This window comes from Barbus barbus, assembly GCF_936440315.1.
Source record: "Barbus barbus genome assembly, chromosome: 22".
Classification (NCBI taxonomy): domain Eukaryota; kingdom Metazoa; phylum Chordata; class Actinopteri; order Cypriniformes; family Cyprinidae; genus Barbus; species Barbus barbus.
The window spans coordinates 27,411,355-27,431,393 of record NC_136750.1 but is presented as its reverse complement, the minus strand read 5'-3'; the positions used below and the strand labels follow the sequence as shown (position 1 = coordinate 27,431,393).

The window sequence follows — 20,039 nt, the reverse complement described above, 5'->3', positions numbered from 1 at the left end:
TGTGAGGGCGCAGATTCAGAAACGAGCAGCATCCCAGAGCATCAGCATCTCTCTGACATCGATCTCACGGTAAGAGAAATCCACGCATCGTCTATTAATGTTATCCCAATGACATCTATCCGAAATGTATTCTGCAAGTTTTATAATTCATGTTACATCTGGTTTATTCTCTACAAGAGAGGGTGTGCAGATGTGACTGTCCTTTAATAACAAGTGATGGTTCTATACATTTTCCATTTAACCTCCCTTTTTATGTTTTTCTGCTCAAATTTTACATTCATAACAACATTTCTTTAATTGTATTAGAGGCGTTCGCAGTTTTACATGCCATTCACACAAATATATTCTGCACAAAACAATTTCATTTGGTAGAAATTACCAAAAACAGCAACATAAACCATCACAATGCTTTTTAATATTATTCATCCATTTGTTTTCCTTATTGTCTTGATAAGTGTTGTTGCTTATTCTTGCCTTTTTTCTTCATTTTCTATTTTTAAACCCTGGATTCAATAATTAAAATGTTTGTATTGAATGTGGATACCGCAGACAGCATTGCATGCCCACATCTGGGCGTATCTGGGGATGCGTAAATCATCTCCTGCAAGAAAAACCTATTTCATGTTTCTGTAAATGAGACATGCGGGGAGAGCCGAATGGAGGACGCACCTCCTTTTCAAACCCCCCCTTTTTCCTGCTGGTGTAAAATAGCTGGTTTGTTCTGTGGGACGCATTCACGTGGAGATTAGGTGTGCTGGAGAGCGTGTGTAATGTGGACTATATGAGAGAGAGAGAGAGAGAGAGACCGAGGAGGCCACTGAAGAGAGGGGAGGGAAAATGAGGTGTTAAAGTGCAATCGGTTTGAGTAGGGAGGCAATGAAAGCGAGGGATCGATAGGAGAAGGATGAGGAAAGAGAGAAGACTAGAAAGCAATGGTGAAAAAATAAACTGCATGAAGGTGCAAAGGAGTTGGAATGGAATCGCAGCATGTTTCAGGTCTAGAACACACACACACGTGGACTCCTTGGTGGTCACCTCCAATCAGTGCATATCGATTCCCTGATTAATTGCTGGTTTGCAGGCGTGCATGAGCCATTCATTTGAAAGCATGAATAACAGTGACAGTTCGAGTGCTTTCTCAAATTTATCGACACAGTTAGCAACACAAGATATGATATATTGTACAATGTTTTCTAAAAAATGATGTGAATAACACAAGCATTGGTTACTATTGCTTATACTAATAGTTTAAAAAAATCTGCATGTCAACGGATTGTAAATCTACCTGCAACCTGCAAAAATTATCTCAAATCACACCACTTATTGATGAAACCATTTGGTTTCTTCAACTTTTTTTTAGCTATTTGTTTTTTATTTTATTATTTTATGTTATGTAAGATTTTATTTTATTTTATTATTTGATATATATATATATATATATATATATATATATATGCATGGTGGAAGATCAAATATGTTTAAAATAGTTTTTGTTTCCAAACAAATTTATTTGATCAATACCTTGGCTGACGTATGTGATTTTTGAAGAAAATAAATAATATTTTCCTTTTTTTTTTTTTTTTTTTTTTTTTGCTGTTACTTTCACAAGCAAGTGGATAATATGATTGTTTTAAAATAGGTATAGCAGGTTTTTGTGTCCAAACAATTTTTCCAATTAATTTTTTTTTATTAATTTAAGTTCATTTGATTGATGCTTTGGCTGATGTTTTCCATTTTTGAGAACACTGGTGGATTAGTATGTATTTTTTGAAGAAGATTTGACATTTTTACTTTTATATTTTAAAGTTTACAATACAATATAGCTTAAATGAGATGGCTTACTTAAGTCTTAAATGAGTCTTACTTAGTTGTGTCTTCCCGCTAACACTCATCTCTTGGCCTCAGGACTGCACAGATGGCATAAAGAGTATTAAAACCATCTGTGTTCTCTCAAAGGCTGTGTCACTAAATGTGCAGAATATATTGAACTTCACTGTTGCTCTCTGAACATGTTCCTTGAGCATCTGTGATGGCCTTTCTAAACATATGCAAAGCTCCTGGTATTGATCGCTGTTCAATTATGTGTCAAGCCCCTGAACTGCATCTGCTAAATGTGCCCTATAGGAGAAAGCAGACTGGGTCAGAACAATAAAGACCAACATGGACCAATTAATTCTCTGCCTCTGAGAAGATCATCAGATTTCATCCATAATAATCAGTCGATTTGTGCAATACTAAGGAGATTCCCAAGTAGATGGGAAGCTAAACCAGGACAGACAAAATTCACACTCCACTGTGTGGATGAATCGCAGAAGATAAGATTACACTCATTTAATACATATGTTTTTGTGTGTGTGTGTGTGTGTACAAGTGTATAAAATTAAGGCTGTTTTCCTTGAATTTAATATATTTATTCAAATTAATTCCTATGATATCCTTGCATAAATCATCTGGTAGGCGTGCAATTGTATTATACACACTCAAAAAAAGGTACAAAAGCTGTCACTGGGTCCGTACCTTTTTTAAAAGGTTCACTTTTGTACCTTTTAGGTACTAATATTTACCAATATGGACCCTTGTACAAAAGTGTACCTTTTGAAAAAGTGCATGCCCCAGTGACAGCTTTTGTACCTTCATTTCTGAGAGTGTAGAGTCTACACAGACTTATGTGCATACTGTATATTAAGTGCAGTCAAAATTATTTAACATTTTTAAAATAAGGTTGTAATTAATTTTACATATTTTAAAAACATATTTTATTTAATTATTTTATAACATTATTTTTCATTCTTTCAAATAAGCTGAAGTTAACCCATACTATTTTAGTTGTTTTGTTTATTTTAAACATATTTATATTTATATTTATATATATATATATATACATATTAATCAAACATTATATTTAAAACATTTGAAATATATTTTTAAGTATTTTATATATTTTAATATACTTATTAATAGCTCTTATGAACCTTGTTTATTTTAACACTTTAAGTAGTTTCATGTTAATAATAATCCATTACATTTTATATAGCACTTTTCTAAGCACTCAAAGCACTCTACATTGTGAGGGGGGTGTCTCCTAGACCACCACCTGTTTCTGTTACGGTTCTGTTATTTTCTTTAAATATATATTTTATCATTATAATTAAATTTTATAAATCTTTAAAATATCTGATTTGTCATTTCATTCGTTTTAATAATAAGCCGTAGTTAATCCAGACCTTTTTTTTAATTAAGCAGTTTAAATTTAAGGAATTTTTCAGTTAATTAATAGCCTATAATCAGCATTGCTTCTGCTGCTGATAAACCTCACTAAATTTGCATGAGTTGATGAGGAGGTTTGAAGCGTCAGAGCATTGGCAGCTCATAAGCGATTGGGTTTGTCAGTGTTTGGCCCTCTCGGGGGGTGATTTTGAAGGACGTCTGCATTTCTGAGTCACGTCTTCTCTCGTCAGCACATGGTGGAAGTGACTCTGCCTTTGAACTCGGGAAGGATAAAAGAAGGTTTATAACTCTGGGTTGCTGGCAGAGGTAGAGCCAAACTCAGGTAATCTGCAGTCTTAAGGAAGCAGTTCACTTTGAAAATGATAATTCTGTATTCCATCTCTTTCCAAACCTCTCTTCTGTGGAACCAAAAATATGCATGTTAAAGAACAGGTAGTAATTAGTCAATATGTGGAATATAGCTATTATAACAACTTTTATGATGCTTTTTTATCACTATGTGGTCATTATAAATTGCAGTATGCTATGCGAGCTAATTGCTTGATTTTTGCTTGCTTTCATGACAGAAATTATATTTTTGGTTGAACTGTTCCTTTAAGGAAGTGCAAGTATAGGTCAGATGGAAATGACTTTCAAATGACTTGGACAGATGCAAAGAGAGATGTGTGGCTAGCATAAGAAAGCGAAGATGCCTCCTTTATAACAGAGCGATGTGCATCAGTCTGGTGGTCTCTGTGATGGCAGTGATTTCTGTTTATTTTCCAGCGGTGGGCAGTGCTGTTGGGACAGCTGTGCCAGTGCAGACTGAAGGAGATCATATCACACAAACACACCGGTTAAAGCCTCTCACGCTGTCAGGACGAGCCAGATGCTAACCCTCTAATGATAGACGCATGCTGCCATGTGTTGACCTGGGTGGTACAGGACTGCTGGCAGGATTAGAGCTTGCCTAAACCCATACAATCTGTGTTTTGTGAACTTTTTTTTCGACTGGACTGGGATGGGAACCATAAAGAATTAAGTTCAGATTTATCTTAATGACCCTGCATCCTTAATGGGTTCATTAACAATTCTGTAAGCACTTAAATATTTGGATAATAGAAATGCTGTTTCATTGTTAAGTGGTAATTTTAATAATAAATCAATTCTAAACCGTTCTTGCAAAAGGTGTGTACACAGGCATTTTACTGGTGGTAACTGGCAAGGCAACAAACTGCTAAACAAACAGAAATGTAGCAACATATTTTATTTATGTGTTATAAAATGCTACTGATAGGGAGTGTTGTAACACGGGGTGAGCTGAAACACTGTCAGTTTGACAAGTCAGAAAGGAGCTGTGGTGATGTCATCGATATTATACACTCCTTTCACGTTTTTAATGTTACAGGAGAAGTGGCATGTGAATGTGAGAAACATTGTAGATTTTATGACCAAAAAAATACTTTTTACAGTCTTTTCAAAGGTGGTAATCCTACAAACTACTAAACCAAGAGTCAGGAAACGTTTTGGACCACAGAGGCCTTTTTTCGTCCCCCATTTTTGGTTAATGCATTTTTCCAAAAGAGCCACAGTAAAAATTATGAAGAACATGTTTGTTTTTTTCTCAGTAGGCCTATATATCAATAAAGTATCTATCTATTGGTCTGTTTTAATATAGAACTTTGTCTATTTCAGTTATAATACAGGTTGTTATTGTTTTTATGACAGACACTTTTTATGTCTGTCATAAAAAGTGTGCCCCCCTACGAAGACGAAATGCTCCCACCTACCCATTTATAATGTGTAAGGGGCCGGATTTCACGTGTTTGCCTGGGGGTCCTGAGCGCCGTTAAACCCAGTCTAAGCGTGCCCCGGCGCCTCTATAAAACACTTGTTTTATGAAATGTTTTGGATTGATATATATATATAAAACTTGCCTGAAGTCTTCATATGTCTGTTTAGCTCAGTTTTATTTCAGTTTTAGCATCTATTCTCTATCTGAGGATGAAGATCAGAGTGATAACAGTGTTTTGTCTTGTACAACAGTGCTCAGCAGGTTCCTGTGGGTGTTGATCGCTTTAATAGAGTTTAATTAAAGCTGACCCATGTCTTGCTCTTCTCTGGTCTCCAGTGAAGTTCCCACACCACTGCGCTGTCACTGCATGGCTCTTTAACTCCTCAACTAGTGTGTCTTCTCCTCCACTGCCTTCCATCTAAACATTTGGTCTTATTCTGAATCCTCAATGTATGCTCGACATTTCACCCGCAGTCAAATCCTGCTCCGCTCCGTCCTCTTTTTCCATGTCCCCTTCTAAACAGCTCTGCACCACTGGGTCTGTCCTCTGGAGGCCTTTGGAGCCAGGAGGGGAGAGAGATGGCAGTTTACCCAGCATGCTCTGCTCTATCTGGGCCATCCTGTCAAGAAAAAGGAGGCTGATGGATGTAGATGTAGTGTTCTGGTGCCACCAACTGTGTTTCTCTCTCTGATGATGATAGATCCGTCTGTAGGAATGAACGATCATCTTTGGGAAATAAGAGCTCCATTCCGAACTTAATGGAAAACCATGTTTGTTTGCTTAGATTTGCCTCCCTTGTTAAAAATTTAAAAATATAAAATATTGCTCTGCTCAGAAACGAAAAATGAGCATGGAAATCTCTGTAATACATCAGTTGTTTCCTCTAGACAGCAGTGAGATTATTTGACAAAGGCATTATTTGCATTATTTATATATATATATATATATATATATATATATATTTTCTCATTCCTATTTCTCCAAAGGTTTTCTTAAAAATAATTAGTTTGAAAAAGTGGCCTCTGAGTAATATTGTACTTTTTATTTTATTATAATATACCGGTAATATTTTTTTCTCTGGGTTTTTGACTAATTAACATATGAAATATTCACACTTTAAATAAATAAACTAAAATTGTCATAATTTTCTGCCAGAATATTATTCATTATTTTTTACTGATATTTTCATTAACCCTAAAACACAATGCAATGCATCGCACAATTCAAAATACAGGTAAAACACCTGTAAAAAATGCATATGGAAAATTCCTTAATATTAACACAGTAATGTAACTCAAAACCTGGACAAACCAAATATATGGTCAAATTCAATCTCACTTCTCGTTGCTGAACTTTTTGATCACTGGTTGCACAACACCTTTTTTCATACTGGTGTTTCCACTTGGTCTTTTATTTACTTTACCAGCAAGGTTCAACTTAACTAGAAACGCCATGCATCAATTAAATTACGATGGTTATTTGCATGGCTGTCCAGCATGGATATTCATGGTGCTCTTAGCTGGTCTATCAAACTATCTTCTTTCTCTATCCTCCTGCTCTGTTGTGTTTCAGCTCTATCTCAAAATGAAAAGCGTAAAAAAAGTAAGAGCTAGAAAAGGTCGCCTACGCTGCCCCCATTTCAGAAGCGTCTTGACTGTGCGCTTGTTAGTGCAGTTTGAAGGCGGTTGGAAGGATATAGGACATATTTAGAGCAATTTCTCTGTGCTTGTGTGAAAGGAATAGAAAAGAGTTTTGTGGCACTTTGAAGCTTGATTTCACTTGAGCAGATTCTGACAAGTTTGACTCCGCTTTGCTTTATATGTGTGCCAGATATCAGTGCTTTGTGGTAATAAAAACATTGTCAGTTTCTTGAAGAAAAATATTCAACTTTGCCATCTAACTCATTCCTCACTTTTTATGTTATAAATTATACCTCATTAATGGTATCCCAAATTGCGCGGCATATTATTTTTATGATTTTCACCTGCCAGACAAGAAAGGACCGCTCAGGATTTCTTTGTCGCTAATTTCTTTCTGCTTGGGTGCGTTAGTGTGGTTGGTGGTCTCGTTGACTTCTCCCAGGTGGCTGTCAGACCTTTGTCCAGAATCCAGCACGGGTGAGCGAAAGGTCAGGCAGGTCTGGTGCTGTTTTCACGTGTACCTTCTCTTGTCCCCAGCGTTCACAAGCGGCCATCTGTTTTTCAGGCCAGCCCTCGGTCACCAGGGTCAGGTCCAGTTACACGAGCCTGCGCACATGAGTCTGAAACCGAGAGAATCCGAGATGCAGCGTTCAGGTCATGAGAGATCGGGAAAGCTCACAAAATGAGAACAGATGAATCTTCTGTGGATTCTTGGCCAGGCTTTTTGAATCGGTTGCTTGTTTTGCTTGAAAAGATGCATGTGAAATATAGTTTTGAAATCAATGGCTGGAGTGTTTCAGATGTTTTTAAGATTAAAACAGCATCCCAGATCATCCTAGCACATTTCAACTCACTTTTTGTCGCTGCTCTGGATAAAAGAAAATGCAAATGCATTGTAATGCACTAAAACCACTGTGCTATTTTATTGCTTTAAGATAGTCTGTCAGGTTATAAAAAAGTCTGTTGTTAGTTTAATTTATATATCTGGATTTTATGTTGACCTATGTCTGTTTAAATGTGTAGGTTCAGTGTATCATGCATGTCTGCCATCATCTGTTCAATAACAAACTGAATGAATAATAAAGTTTAAAGTATGTGGCAGCAAGCTTTGCACGGGTAAACACAAACAGTAAGAATTTTCTTCATGTAAAATATAGAAACAGTTTTTTTTTATTCCTGGGTCTAGTGTCACTGCTGTCACTAAGGCTTTTTTATTCATAAAGTGAAAGAAATTCATAGAGGTTGATATTTTTCATTTTTGGGTGAACTGTCCCTTTAATTGCTGGCTATTACAGACCAAATACCACAAACTGCACTGTAGCTTTACGCAGTGGATGCTTGTTTCTTACACTGCATATACACATACTTGAGCTCAACCTCTCTCTCTCTCTCTCTCTCTCTCTATAACACACAATAGCACAAGGCCACATTCTCTCCAGCATTCTTAGTTTGTGTGCAAAACACTGTTGCCAGGCAACGACTAAAGCAGGGAGACTGTGCCATGCGAGGATGAAGGTAGAGCTATATCTGTGCGTATGTGGGTTTGTTCGCTAGCATGAGCAGGTATATGCTGGTGTATTGAGCGGTGGCTGCACAGTCAGAGGCATTAACCCTGTGTTGAAGAGAGACTGTTTACACTATTGCATCTGAACCCCTTTTTAACTTCCATTATGCAGAGTGAAACAGGTTATTCTCAAACTCAATACATTTTTAATGTAAAACTGCACCAGTAGAATTGCACCGATTCATTCGTCACTTTTTTCAGTGTACACTGATAAATTGTACACAATGAAGAATGAATGAATTTTCAGATGTCTGTATGCAAATTACCTCTCTTTTGATTAGCTAACATTTGTGCATGTGAAATGAGTGACATTTAATTAGGCTGTTTTTCACTGCTTAAAGGGACAGTATCACCCAAAAATAAACTTCTGTTTTGATTTACTCACCAACAAGTTCCAAACCTGTATGAGTTTCTTCTGTTGAACACAAAAGAAGATATTTTGAAGAATGCTGGTAACCAAACCTTTGACCTTAACCTGTGACTTCCACGGTATTTTTTCCATAATAGGGAAGTCAATGGCTTCAACGGTTTGGTTCTTTAAGCCTTTGACCTCTAATCTTTAAGGCTGAAGAAACAACACGACTTCTGAACCGATTGCAATAAAAATGAAAACAATGTGTTCTAAAATTGGCTCAAAATATCCTCTGACTGAATTGAATCATAGTCTGAAGCTTAAAAAATTGGAGTTAGTGGCCATCATGCACTATGAAATTTATTCTGAAATCTGTCAACTCCGACTTCTGAAATTCTGAAAACTGGCTCTTACTTCAGGCAACTTTCGCCAGCTCTTCCAGACCGCAAAAATGGGTGAAAAAGTCATGTGGGATATTCCAGCCTTGAGTTTTCGTAAATGTTCGGGCTGAACACAGAAGTTTTGCATTGTGAGCGTTAGCATATGTTAGAAAATAGAATATATTTCTATGATATAGATTCCTCTTATTCACGAGGGGTTGTATTTACCATGTCCTTCACTCTGACTCACTCTTTCTCTCGTCAGCTCGTCCCTCGTTTACCATGTTGCTGCTCGGACTCTTGCCGCTGATGTTGCTACGGGGGTGCGGTTGCCAGGCGGCAGACGTTCCCGAGGATGTGATGGCAGAGTTCTCGGTCAGACTGTACCACCAGCTCCAGATCACGGGGGGAGAAGAGAACATCATCTTCTCGCCCCTGAGCGTGGCTCTGGCTCTGGGCATGGTGGAGCTGGGCGCCCGCGGCTCTTCTTTAGAGGAGATCAGACAGGCCGTGGGCTACAGTCATTTAAGAGAAGGTACGGTTACCTGTAAAACAGCACGAGGGGTTACCTGTTCTCTTTTATCTCTTTCCCAAATGGCCAAAACAGTGACCACCTACTTTTTCCCATACATTTTCTCCATAGGCTTTTAGAAAAACAGCTTTGAAAGAAATCATAACAGTACAACATTTGATGTTATAGGAATCATTCTAGGTTTGTCTTGAAAGATTTATATAAGAAATTCTCATAAAACATTTCCAAGTCACATTTCACCCACAAAACAAAATTAATACATGAATATTGTGCATAAAACAAAAATGAAGCCTATTTGAATGTATTTCTAATTTATCTTAATATAAGCCTTCTTTTCATATAAAAATATTTGATTATAAGTAAGCTCATTTTCCACACAAATTTTGTGATTCCCAATATTCTTTATAGCGATTCTATATCCGTTAAAGGCAGTACAATAAATGGTTTAAAGTAACACATTTTGTTTAAAATGTAAAGAGTTTATTTGTATTACATTCATCAGAAATGTGAATGTTGTTTAGTCTAAAAGTTTTTAAGGTTATACAGGCATGATCCCAGCAGTCCCAATTGTAGTAATTGTAAAAACAGACTATATCGGTATATAAATAGTTTAAAGTATTAATTAAAAAAAAAATAATACAATGTATTCAAAGTTATGCAAAAAAGTGCTGCTGGGGTGTAAAAAGTCCATAAATCGGTGCTGTGGTGTGAAAAAATTAAAAAGCCTTTATTCACATGGCTTTAGAATTGATGGATTGAATGGATTTATGAGTTTTTTAATAATACAATGTATTTGCATTACAGAAGTATCACTACAGTAATATTTAACTTAATTTAATATTTTTTTTGCATTATAATATAAAGAATTAACTTTTTTCTTTAGATTTTGCAGTGAATTTTGACCCAGACACATACTCTTGATAGGTTTAGTGAGATTCTGAATTTTGCATGGGATTATTACTTCCATGACTGTAATATTGCACATTATACAGAAGTGTTGTCGTCTTGTCTGCACCTGCTTCAGATGAGGAGTTCTCTCTACTGAGCAACCTGACCCAGGCCCTGTCCACAGATGAAGAGCAGTACGTGGTACGGTTGGCCAACTCCCTCTTTCTGCAGAGAGGGGTTCACTTCAACGAGGACTTCCTGCAGCTCATGAAGAAGTACTTCAAAGCAGAGGTAGAGACGGTGGACTTCAGCCAATCAGCAGCCGTGGCTGAACGCATCAACTCTTGGGTGCTGAACCACACGGAGAGTAAGTTATCTATCATCACTGAGGAACGAATATATTCAAACTGGATGCATGGCCTCAAAGCTAATAGAGAGTAGAAGTAAAAAAATAAATAAATAAAGTCATATATAGTTATATACTTTGAATATATATTTGGGGTCTGTAAGATTTTAATTGTTTTTGAAAAAAGTCTCTTGTGCTCACCAAGGATGCATTTATTTGTTTAAAAGATACAGTAAAATCTGAAATATTTGTAAGAATATTTCACATTTCAAATAATGATTTCTGTTTGAATATGTTTTAAAATAAAATTTATTTCTGGGATTCAAAGCTGAATTTTCAGCATCATTACTCCAGTCTTCAGTGTCATATGATCTTTCAGAAATCATTCTAATATGCTGATTCATCAATGTTGAAAACAGTTGTGCTGCTTCATATTTTTGTGGAAACTACATTTTTCTTTGATGAATAGAAAGTTCAAAAGAACAGCATGTATTTTAAACAGAAATATGTTGTAACGTTATAAATTTATTTTCTGTCATTTTAAAATTTTTCAGCAATTTAATGCATCCTTGAAGGGTGCTGTAAATATAAATACATATATATATACAGTCATGCCCAAAAATATCGGCACCCTAGGTAAATATGATCAAAGGCGGCTGTGAAAATTCATCTGCATTGTTAATCCTTTTGATCTTTTATTTTAAAAATATCTAACCTTTCATTGGATAATAAGAATTTAAAATGGGGGAAAATATCATTATGAAATAAATGTTTTTCTCAAATACACATTGGACACAATTATTGGCACCCCTAGAAATTCTTATGAGTAAAATATCTCTGAAGTATATTCCCATTCATATTCAGAATTTTGAGCACTCCAGGGTGATTATGAACATGAAATTATCCAGCCGTGGCTTCCTGTTTCACAGAAATATAAATCGGAGGAAAACAAAGCCCAAATTCACTTAATCATCCATCACAATGAGAAAAACCAAATAATATATTTCTGATGTGCAGCAAAAGATAGATGAGCTTCACAAATTAGTGAAGTGGCTTTAAGAAAAGAGCTAGAGCAGTGAAAATTCCCATTTCCACCATCAGGGCAATAATTAAGAATTTCCAATCAACAGAAAATGTTACGAAACTGCCTGGAAGAGGACGTGTGTCTATATCGTCCTAATGCACGGTGAGGAGGAGAGTTTGAGTGGCTAAAGACTCTCCAATGACCACAGCTGGAGAATTGCAGAAAATAGTTGAGTTTCGGGGTCAGAAAAAATTGTCAAACAGCACCTACATCACCACATGTTTGGGAGGGTTTCAAAAACAATTCTCCTAGCTCATCCAAAAACAAACTCCAATATATTCAGTTATCAGACACGACTGGAACTTCAAATGGGACTGGCTTCTATGGTCAGATGAAACTAAAAAATGAGCTTTTTAGCAGCAAACACTCAAGATGGGTTTGGTGAACACAGGGATAAAAAGTACCCCATGTGTATAATGAAATATACTGCTGTATTTTTGATGTTGTGGGCCTATATTTCTGCTGGAGGTCCTGGACATCTTGTTTAGACACATGGCATCATGGATTCTATCAAATACCAACAGATAAAAAAATCAATAAGTTACTGACTGAAATCTTATAATGGGCCATGTTTGGATCTTCCAACCGTACAATAATCCAAACACAAACCTCAAAAACAACACAAACTGGGTCACTGGGCACAAAACCAAGCTTCTGCTGGCCATTCAGTCCTCTGACCTGAACCCTGTAGATAATGAGTGAGGTGAACTGAAGAGGAGAAGCACCGTCATGGAGCTGTGAATCTGAAGGATCTGGAGAGATTCTGGATGAAGGAATGGTCTCTGATCTCTTGTCAGGTGTTCTCTAACCTCATCAGGCATTATAGGAGAAAATCTAGAGCTGTTAAACTGGCAAATGGAGGTTTCAAAAAGTATTGAATAAAAGGGTGCCGTTAATTGTGTCCAATGTTTATTAGAGAAAACCTTTATTTCATAATGATATTTCCCCCCATTTTAAATTCCTATTATCCAATGAAAGGTTAGATTTTTGTGAATTCTTTAAATAAAAGATCAAAAGGATTAACAATGCAGATTAATTTTCACAGCCTTCTTTGATCATATTTACCAAGGGTGCCGATGTTTTTGGCCATGACTGTATGAGACTTCATGTTTACCTTTTAGGTTGAATTATATGACATTTAACCACTGAATAGAGTCATAGCTTATAATCCCATTTAAAATGATTATACTTTAAAGTAAAACTCTCTTCAAAATGAATAGATAGTGTTAAGCGGAATTACTGTCCTCCTTCACTAAAGTCAGAGTAAAGTAGATAATGGCAGATCAGTCATATTCTGAATGATAATGACATTCTCAAGCCATTTCCAGGCAGATCCATTTTCTCACAGTCAGCTTTCGTCTTTGCAGGAGGATTGTCAGATAGCTGCACAAATCCCAGAGCTTTGGAAATGAGATGATTTTATGCCACTGAAGAGATCATGGTGTCTTTCCTGTTCTGAGAAAGTGTGACGTGCAGCGTTTATTTCAATCTGGGTTTTTGTTGTTGTTGCAGGCAAAATCCAGAACCTGGTGTCTGCGGATGACTTCAGCAGCTCCACCATGATCATGTTAGCGAATGCAGTGTACTTCAGAGGCAGCTGGAAGAACCAGTTCAGACCAGAAAACACCAGAACCTTCTCCTTCACCAAGGACGATGGCAGTGAAGTTCAGACCCTGATGATGTACCAGCAGGGAGATTTCTACTACGGTACGAACAGGCTTGAACAGGCTAATTGCAGATTCTGTAGTTTTTTGATTATTTGTTTTGTTATTCGCTGTAAAAGTATCCTACAGAATGATCGCAGAGGTTTAAGCTGACAAGGAAAGCTAGTCAAGACAAAATTTGAAGGCTGACTTAAAAAGTTCTGAAAGTTTCAAATAAATGCTTCCTCTAGCTTTATATCTAGGATGCATTACAATTCAGCTTTTCATCACAGGAATAAATTATATTTTAAAATATATTCTAATAGAAAACTGTTATTTTAAATTGTAATAATATTTCACAATATCACTGTTTTTACTGTGTTTTGATGAAATAAACAATTTAGTCTTGGTGAGCAGAAGAGGCTTCTTTCACAAACGGTAGTGTTTCTGCATGGCTCACTGCTGATTGGTCAGGCTGAGTCTTTCAGATCCTGCAGAATAACTGCAGTGTGCTTGTCTCATCCATCTCTCTGACAAAACAGAGAAAGAGAAAGACAGATGAGGGGAAATGTGGAGCAGGGAGACACTGAAGGACTAAACAGAGCAACAGCACAAATTGAGTGGGAAAACGCAAGAGTAGCGTCTGTGAAAAGTGAGAAGTAAGAGATACAGTACAGAGTCTTCTTCTTCAGAGACACAGAGCTGTCTTCAACACTTGCATCAGTAGCTCTTGAAAATGGGAAAACCAGCATTACATGAATGGAGGACATTCACAATGGTGGAATACAGAACCTTAATGGCTAAAAACGTATGGCTAAATGTCATAATTGGCTAAGATAAGATAAGATTTTTCCATACCAATTAGAGTATATCAATTCAGAAAATTGTCCTACTTGGCCAAATGATGTATTAACACTCCAGGGTTAATACATAATTTGGCCTTAAATTTCAAAACTTCAAAAAAAAAAAAAAAAAAAAAGTTTCAAGAGCAACTTTTTTTTTTACTTGATGTGCTAAAATAACTAAACCTGAAATAAAAATGAATAAAAGCTACATCAACATATCATTTAAAAACAACAAAAATGAGTAAAAATGATAAAAAAAAAACACAGAACAAAATTACCAGAAACTATAAAAACTAAATCTAATTCAAAATTTTAACAAAAAATAAAACTGAAGTAATAAAATAACCGTTACACTTATTCTGTTGTCCATCTCAGGGTTATTGTTATTGATTATTGTAACTACAACTAAAACCAGAAAAAATTATTTTGTTACTCAAAAATGTTAACTGAAATAAAATAAAATATTAAATATATATATTTATTTTATTTCAGCTAGTTTTTTCAGTTTAACAATTGTATTTATTTATTTTATTAAAAGAATTAGACTAAATATCCTAAAAATAATACATAAAAAATAATAAAAACTATACAGGCATATTTAAATAAATAAAAAATTACAAAAACTCAAACATTTAAGTTTAATTTAAAAAACATTTAACTCAAACAATTACTAAAACTGTAAAAATGTAAGTTTAAACAGAAAATATACAAATAAATCTAATTCAAAATATTAATAAAAACGCTAAGAATACATTAATGAAACTAAAATAACACCTTCATCTTACTGAAGTCCTCTCCATCCTCTTATAACATACAGTATAAAGCAATCACTAACCTTCATCCTCAGGAGAGTTCAGCGATGGCACCACAGAGGCGGGTGGAGTGTACCAGGTGCTGGAGATGCTCTATGAAGGTGAAGACATGAGCATGATGATGGTTCTGCCCCGTCAGGAGGTTCCCCTGGCCTCCCTGGAGCCCATCATCAAAGCGCAGCTGCTGGAGGAGTGGGCCAACAACGTCAAGAGGCAGAAGGTGGAGGTCTACCTGCCCAGGTGAGACACGGTGTTTTCATTTCATTTATCAATACTTTTGCTTTTAGATTTGAGTCATGTAAAACCTGTATACTTGTTGTTTCTGGATCACGCTGACCTGATCATTCGGATTTATTTAGGTTCAAGGTGGAACAAAAGATTGATCTGAGAGACACTCTGCAGCAGCTGGGCATCAAGAACATCTTCACTAAAGATGCCGATCTGTCAGCCATGACAGCCGAGATGACAGGTAATCGATAAAACACACGTACTGACCTGTGGGAACGCTTCGTTATTCCGCGCACGCACACAGATGCTCAAGAACGGGATGTAACGCACTCGTTCTGCCCTGGCAACCAGCCAGCATTGTGGTGGTGATTTTTCCTTGCACATTTTCTCCAGCAAATCTATCTATTTACCTATTATCTGTTTACATATACTTTATAAGAATAATAATAAAAGATGTTTCTGTGCTGCGTGTGGTGAAAATAGTTTTTATTTTTTAGAATCAAAGAAAAAATATCTTACTGTCAATTTTGAGGGTCTGTGTGGAAATGTGATACCATTTCCTGTTTTATTTTTTCTTAGTCTTTTAAAAAATTTTAAAATATCAAATCAAGGATTTATTGTGACTTTAACACCACCTAGACATTTTAAACCCACCAAAAATAGTAATATTCATTAAAAATATCATATACTTAATACGTTTTGTATTAATGCTGAAATAGCTTACTGACAATTTTTCAGGTTTAATATTATTTTTTCTATTTTTTATTGTTCAATTAATTATTTTATTTGACACATTTTAATGTTCAATATTATTATGTATTATTATTATTTGACTTTTTTTCTATTTCAGAATTAAATATACCTATAAAACTCTACTCTGTGAATGAGCTCAGCTGTATGTTCATTATACTCTGCTCTGCATCCCTGATTACACCAGCTCATAAATAAATGGAAATACCTTGATTATCATATTCAGTCTTTTTTTTCATATTCTGTAATCTTCTTCATTTCCATTTTTTGCTTGTCTACAGACGGACAGGATCTGTTTATCGGGAAGGCTGTGCAGAAGGCTTACCTGGAGGTGACGGAGGAAGGGGCCGAGGGGGCGGCAGGATCAGGTGACGTTTATCTCTATTTTACTGCCACACTTTACATTCTCACTCTGTCCTCCTCCACACTTCAATCATCTTTTGCATTTCTAATTTAAATGGTCCTTTCAAGCCCTCTTTACCTCTACTTTCCTCCCTGTCCTTCTTTTTTCTGTCTGTTCTCTAAGCGCTTTTTCTCACTGCAGTAAATTGCTTTGTGACTCTTGAACATTCACACATACTGAAGCGCCCCCTCCTGTTCAACACGTGTCTTTTTAATTAAGGTTTATGAAAGGTTGACTTAGTCATCACATAGTGTAACTTAACTGCCAATCATTTTAAGCCCACCAAAAAAATAGCACAATGAATTTTAATTCAAAAACTGAAAACATTTTGATTATAAAAGAGCATAAAATGAAAAAGAACATTGACATAATGGTGTTTTTGCACTGCATATCGCACTGAGCCACTATTGTTTGCCCTTCTACAGGTATGATTGCATTGACGAGGACGCTGGTGCTGTACCCACAGGTCATGGCTGACCACCCCTTCTTCTTCGTCATCAGAAACAGAAAAACAGGTACATGCCATCTTCAAAAACCTATATATACTCTACTGTTCAAACTAGTGCTGTCAAACGAATAATTGCTATTAATCGTATCTAAAATAAAAGTTTTTGTGTTCATAATATATGTATGTGTGCTTTATTATGCATATATAAATACACACACATGCATGTATATATTTCAGAAAAATTTTGTTTATATATTAAATATATTTATTTATAATATAAATTATATGAATATATAGACACGTAAATGCATCAAAAATACATTTCAAAATATATACTGTATGTGTGTGTATTTATATATACATAATAAATATACACAGAACACACACATATATTATGCAAACAAAAACTTTTAATCATTTTAATCACAATTTCGTTTGAGTTCAAACATTTTGGGGTCAGTAAGATTATGTTTTTGAAAGAAGTCTCTTATGCTCACCAAAGCTGCATTTATTTGATCATTATTACAATTTATTTATTTTTTTAATATATATTTTAAAATGTAACAAAGCTGAATTTTCAGCATCATTACTCCAGTCTTCAGTGTCACATGATGCTTCAGAAATCGTTTTAATATGCTGATTTGCTGCTCAAAAATCATTTCTTATTATCACTGTTAAAAACAGTTGTGCTGCTTCATATTTTTGTGGAAAACTTGACACATTTTTCCAGGTTCAGAATTACACCATTTATTTAACACTATAAATCAGGGGTGTCAAACTCAGTTCCTGGAGGGCCGGTGTGCCTGCAGAGCTTTGTTCCAACCCTGCTCCAACACGCATACATGTAGTTTTCAAATTAGCCTTAATGACATGATTAGCTGGATCAGGTGTGTTTAATTAGGGTAGCATCTAAACTGTGCAGGGCTCTGGCACCTCCAGGAACTGTTTGACTCCACTGTTATAAATGTTGTTACTGTCACTTTCGATCAATTTAATTCTTCCTTTGCTGAATAAAAATATAAATAAAAGTAAAAAAAAAAATTTAATTTCTTATTGACCCTCATATTTTACACATTTTAGTAATGCATGTTATCTTGATCTTTTTTCTGTGAATGTATCAGATTTGATATTAAATAATGGTGTTTATTTTGTTTTCTCATAGGATCCATCCTCTTCATGGGCAGAGTTATGAACCCTGAAGTCATCGAGCCCTTCGACAACAACTTTGACATGTAAACGCCCAGCAACCGCAATGTGACACTCAACCGAGTTAACGCTTATTTTCAGCATCATCACGGAAAGCAAGCTCATGGTTTTCTAAACACACGAGAAAATATTATATAAACGGGATATTTATATGATAAAAGTGATTGTGTTTTGATACTCGTAAGCTTTAACCGCACCTGGAAGTACTGAGCTGTAAATATTTGAAGTCTCTGCAACCACTCCATTCACGTTAGATCTCGTCTTATTCCACACCAGCATCGTTCGTTCCTGTATTTCTTCTCTTGTATATTTGCTATTGTGTGATATTTATTGCAAGAATGTGAGCCTTATTATATAAATATGAGTTTTTGATTTAATGAAAGGTTGTGAATGTACAGGTAGTGGAGCACTGTTGCCATGGAGACTCAGGCAAACCGGGGGAGAGTGCATTTGGTATAAGTGATGGAAAAAAATACCAGCTGTATTCTCTATTCCAGAAATAAAGATGAATGTCTTCAACTTGTCATCTTGTGCTCAATTAGAGTTGATGCTAAATATAGATACAGAAAAAGCAGTTTTACACACTGTCAGCACACGGTTTTGATGTCCAAAATCTTATTTCTTAATTTACTGATGCTAGGTGCACTTGATCATAACAGTTTTTGTAAAATTATTGTTAAAGGACGTTGTAGGGAAAATGCATACTGAATCGGATTGGTAATATTCATAAAGTGTCTGTTTTGGCATGGTAAATGTCAGTCAGATTATATTTGCCCTTTGCCAAAGCATGAGAAGATGCTCAAAGTAGTGTTCAAACACAGCAAAGTGCCTATGATAATACCAACTGTGTTTCATCTCTACTAAAACTAATTGATGTTTTATCAAAATGAGAGATGCTTGCAGTGAAATACTTACATAATAACTGTAAATAAATGTGCTGCTGCAGAAGATAAGACTCAAACCATGATGAAGGCCATCCGTTCTTGTCAAGTCCAAGCACATTCTGCTGATTAATGATCACTGCCTTGATCTGCTTAATTGAAGCTGGAGCTCTGTTTGGTTCATTTCTGAAACACAACATTGATCTTAACCTGTGGAGAGGAATACAGTAAGCTTAGGCAAATCAATGAATAAAAAACATTTGTTTGTTTGGCCTTTTGTGAATAATATGCTCCCTACGTAATATGCTCCTTAATTAGTTGCTGTTAATTCTGTTTTTATAGCAAAATGTAAACAATAAAACAAAAAATGCAATGACTTTTTAATACATTTTAATGCCAATCCCCAATACAGGCTAACGTTTCTACACCACTGCCTGAGAAAGCAATTGTTTATGTAACGGAGTCAAAACTTTGTACTATACATACTTTGATATAATTTATATACTATCTATGTATATAATATTCTAGTAGCAATATCACTTGAGCAAGTGTGCTTAAAATCAGCAGCCTCGTGCCGGGAGTCACCATAGGCTACTGATTTTTCAGACGAGCAACAGTTTTTTGTAATGCAACAGTTCAAGAAATAAAAACAAAAGATAATATTGAGTTACTCACACTTCCAAATTCAGAGTCAACCGTTGCGCATCTCCGAACAACCCACGGCAGAAAATACAGGTACATCTCAAAAAATTGGAATATTGTGGAAAAACTTCATTTTATATTCATAACATGTAAAGTAAGACATTTCAAAAGTGTTTTTGTTTTAATTTTGATGATTAGTGCTTACAGCTTATGAAAGTCAAAAATCCAGTATTTCAAAATATTAGAATAGTCTCTCAATTTGATCTCGCAAAGCAGTAACTACATGCAAAATATACTGTGCATACAGCATAAAAGGGGTACAGCTATATTAACATTTCACAGCTATACTGCATTTTCCAAAAGTCACTGAAGTGCAACCTTAGACACACTGA

General features: G+C 35.6%; 1 protein-coding gene across 1 annotated transcript; it reads left to right on the top strand.

Moving 5' to 3' along the window:
* Positions 1-17: 17 nt before the first annotated feature.
* On the top strand, positions 18-19,355 carry LOC306888732 (neuroserpin-like). Its single transcript, XM_079447153.1, has 9 exons — positions 18-69; positions 9,205-9,474; positions 10,496-10,726; positions 13,302-13,496; positions 15,125-15,329; positions 15,449-15,558; positions 16,349-16,435; positions 16,896-16,985; positions 18,081-19,355. The coding sequence occupies exons 2-9, from the start codon at positions 9,222-9,224 to the stop codon at positions 18,152-18,154; spliced, it is 1,245 nt and encodes a 414-aa protein (XP_079303279.1). The 5' UTR covers positions 18-69; positions 9,205-9,221; the 3' UTR covers positions 18,155-19,355.
* Positions 19,356-20,039: the final 684 nt, after the last annotated feature.

Coding starts and splice junctions, on each gene's coding strand:
- LOC306888732 (XM_079447153.1), top strand. CDS start 9,222: ATGTTGCTGCTCGGACTCTTGCCGCTGATGTTGCTACGGGGGTGCGGT. Junction 9,475..10,495: donor CTACAGTCATTTAAGAGAAG/GTACGGTTACCT, acceptor CACCTGCTTCAG/ATGAGGAGTTCTCTCTACTG. Junction 10,727..13,301: donor GGTGCTGAACCACACGGAGA/GTAAGTTATCTA, acceptor TTGTTGTTGCAG/GCAAAATCCAGAACCTGGTG.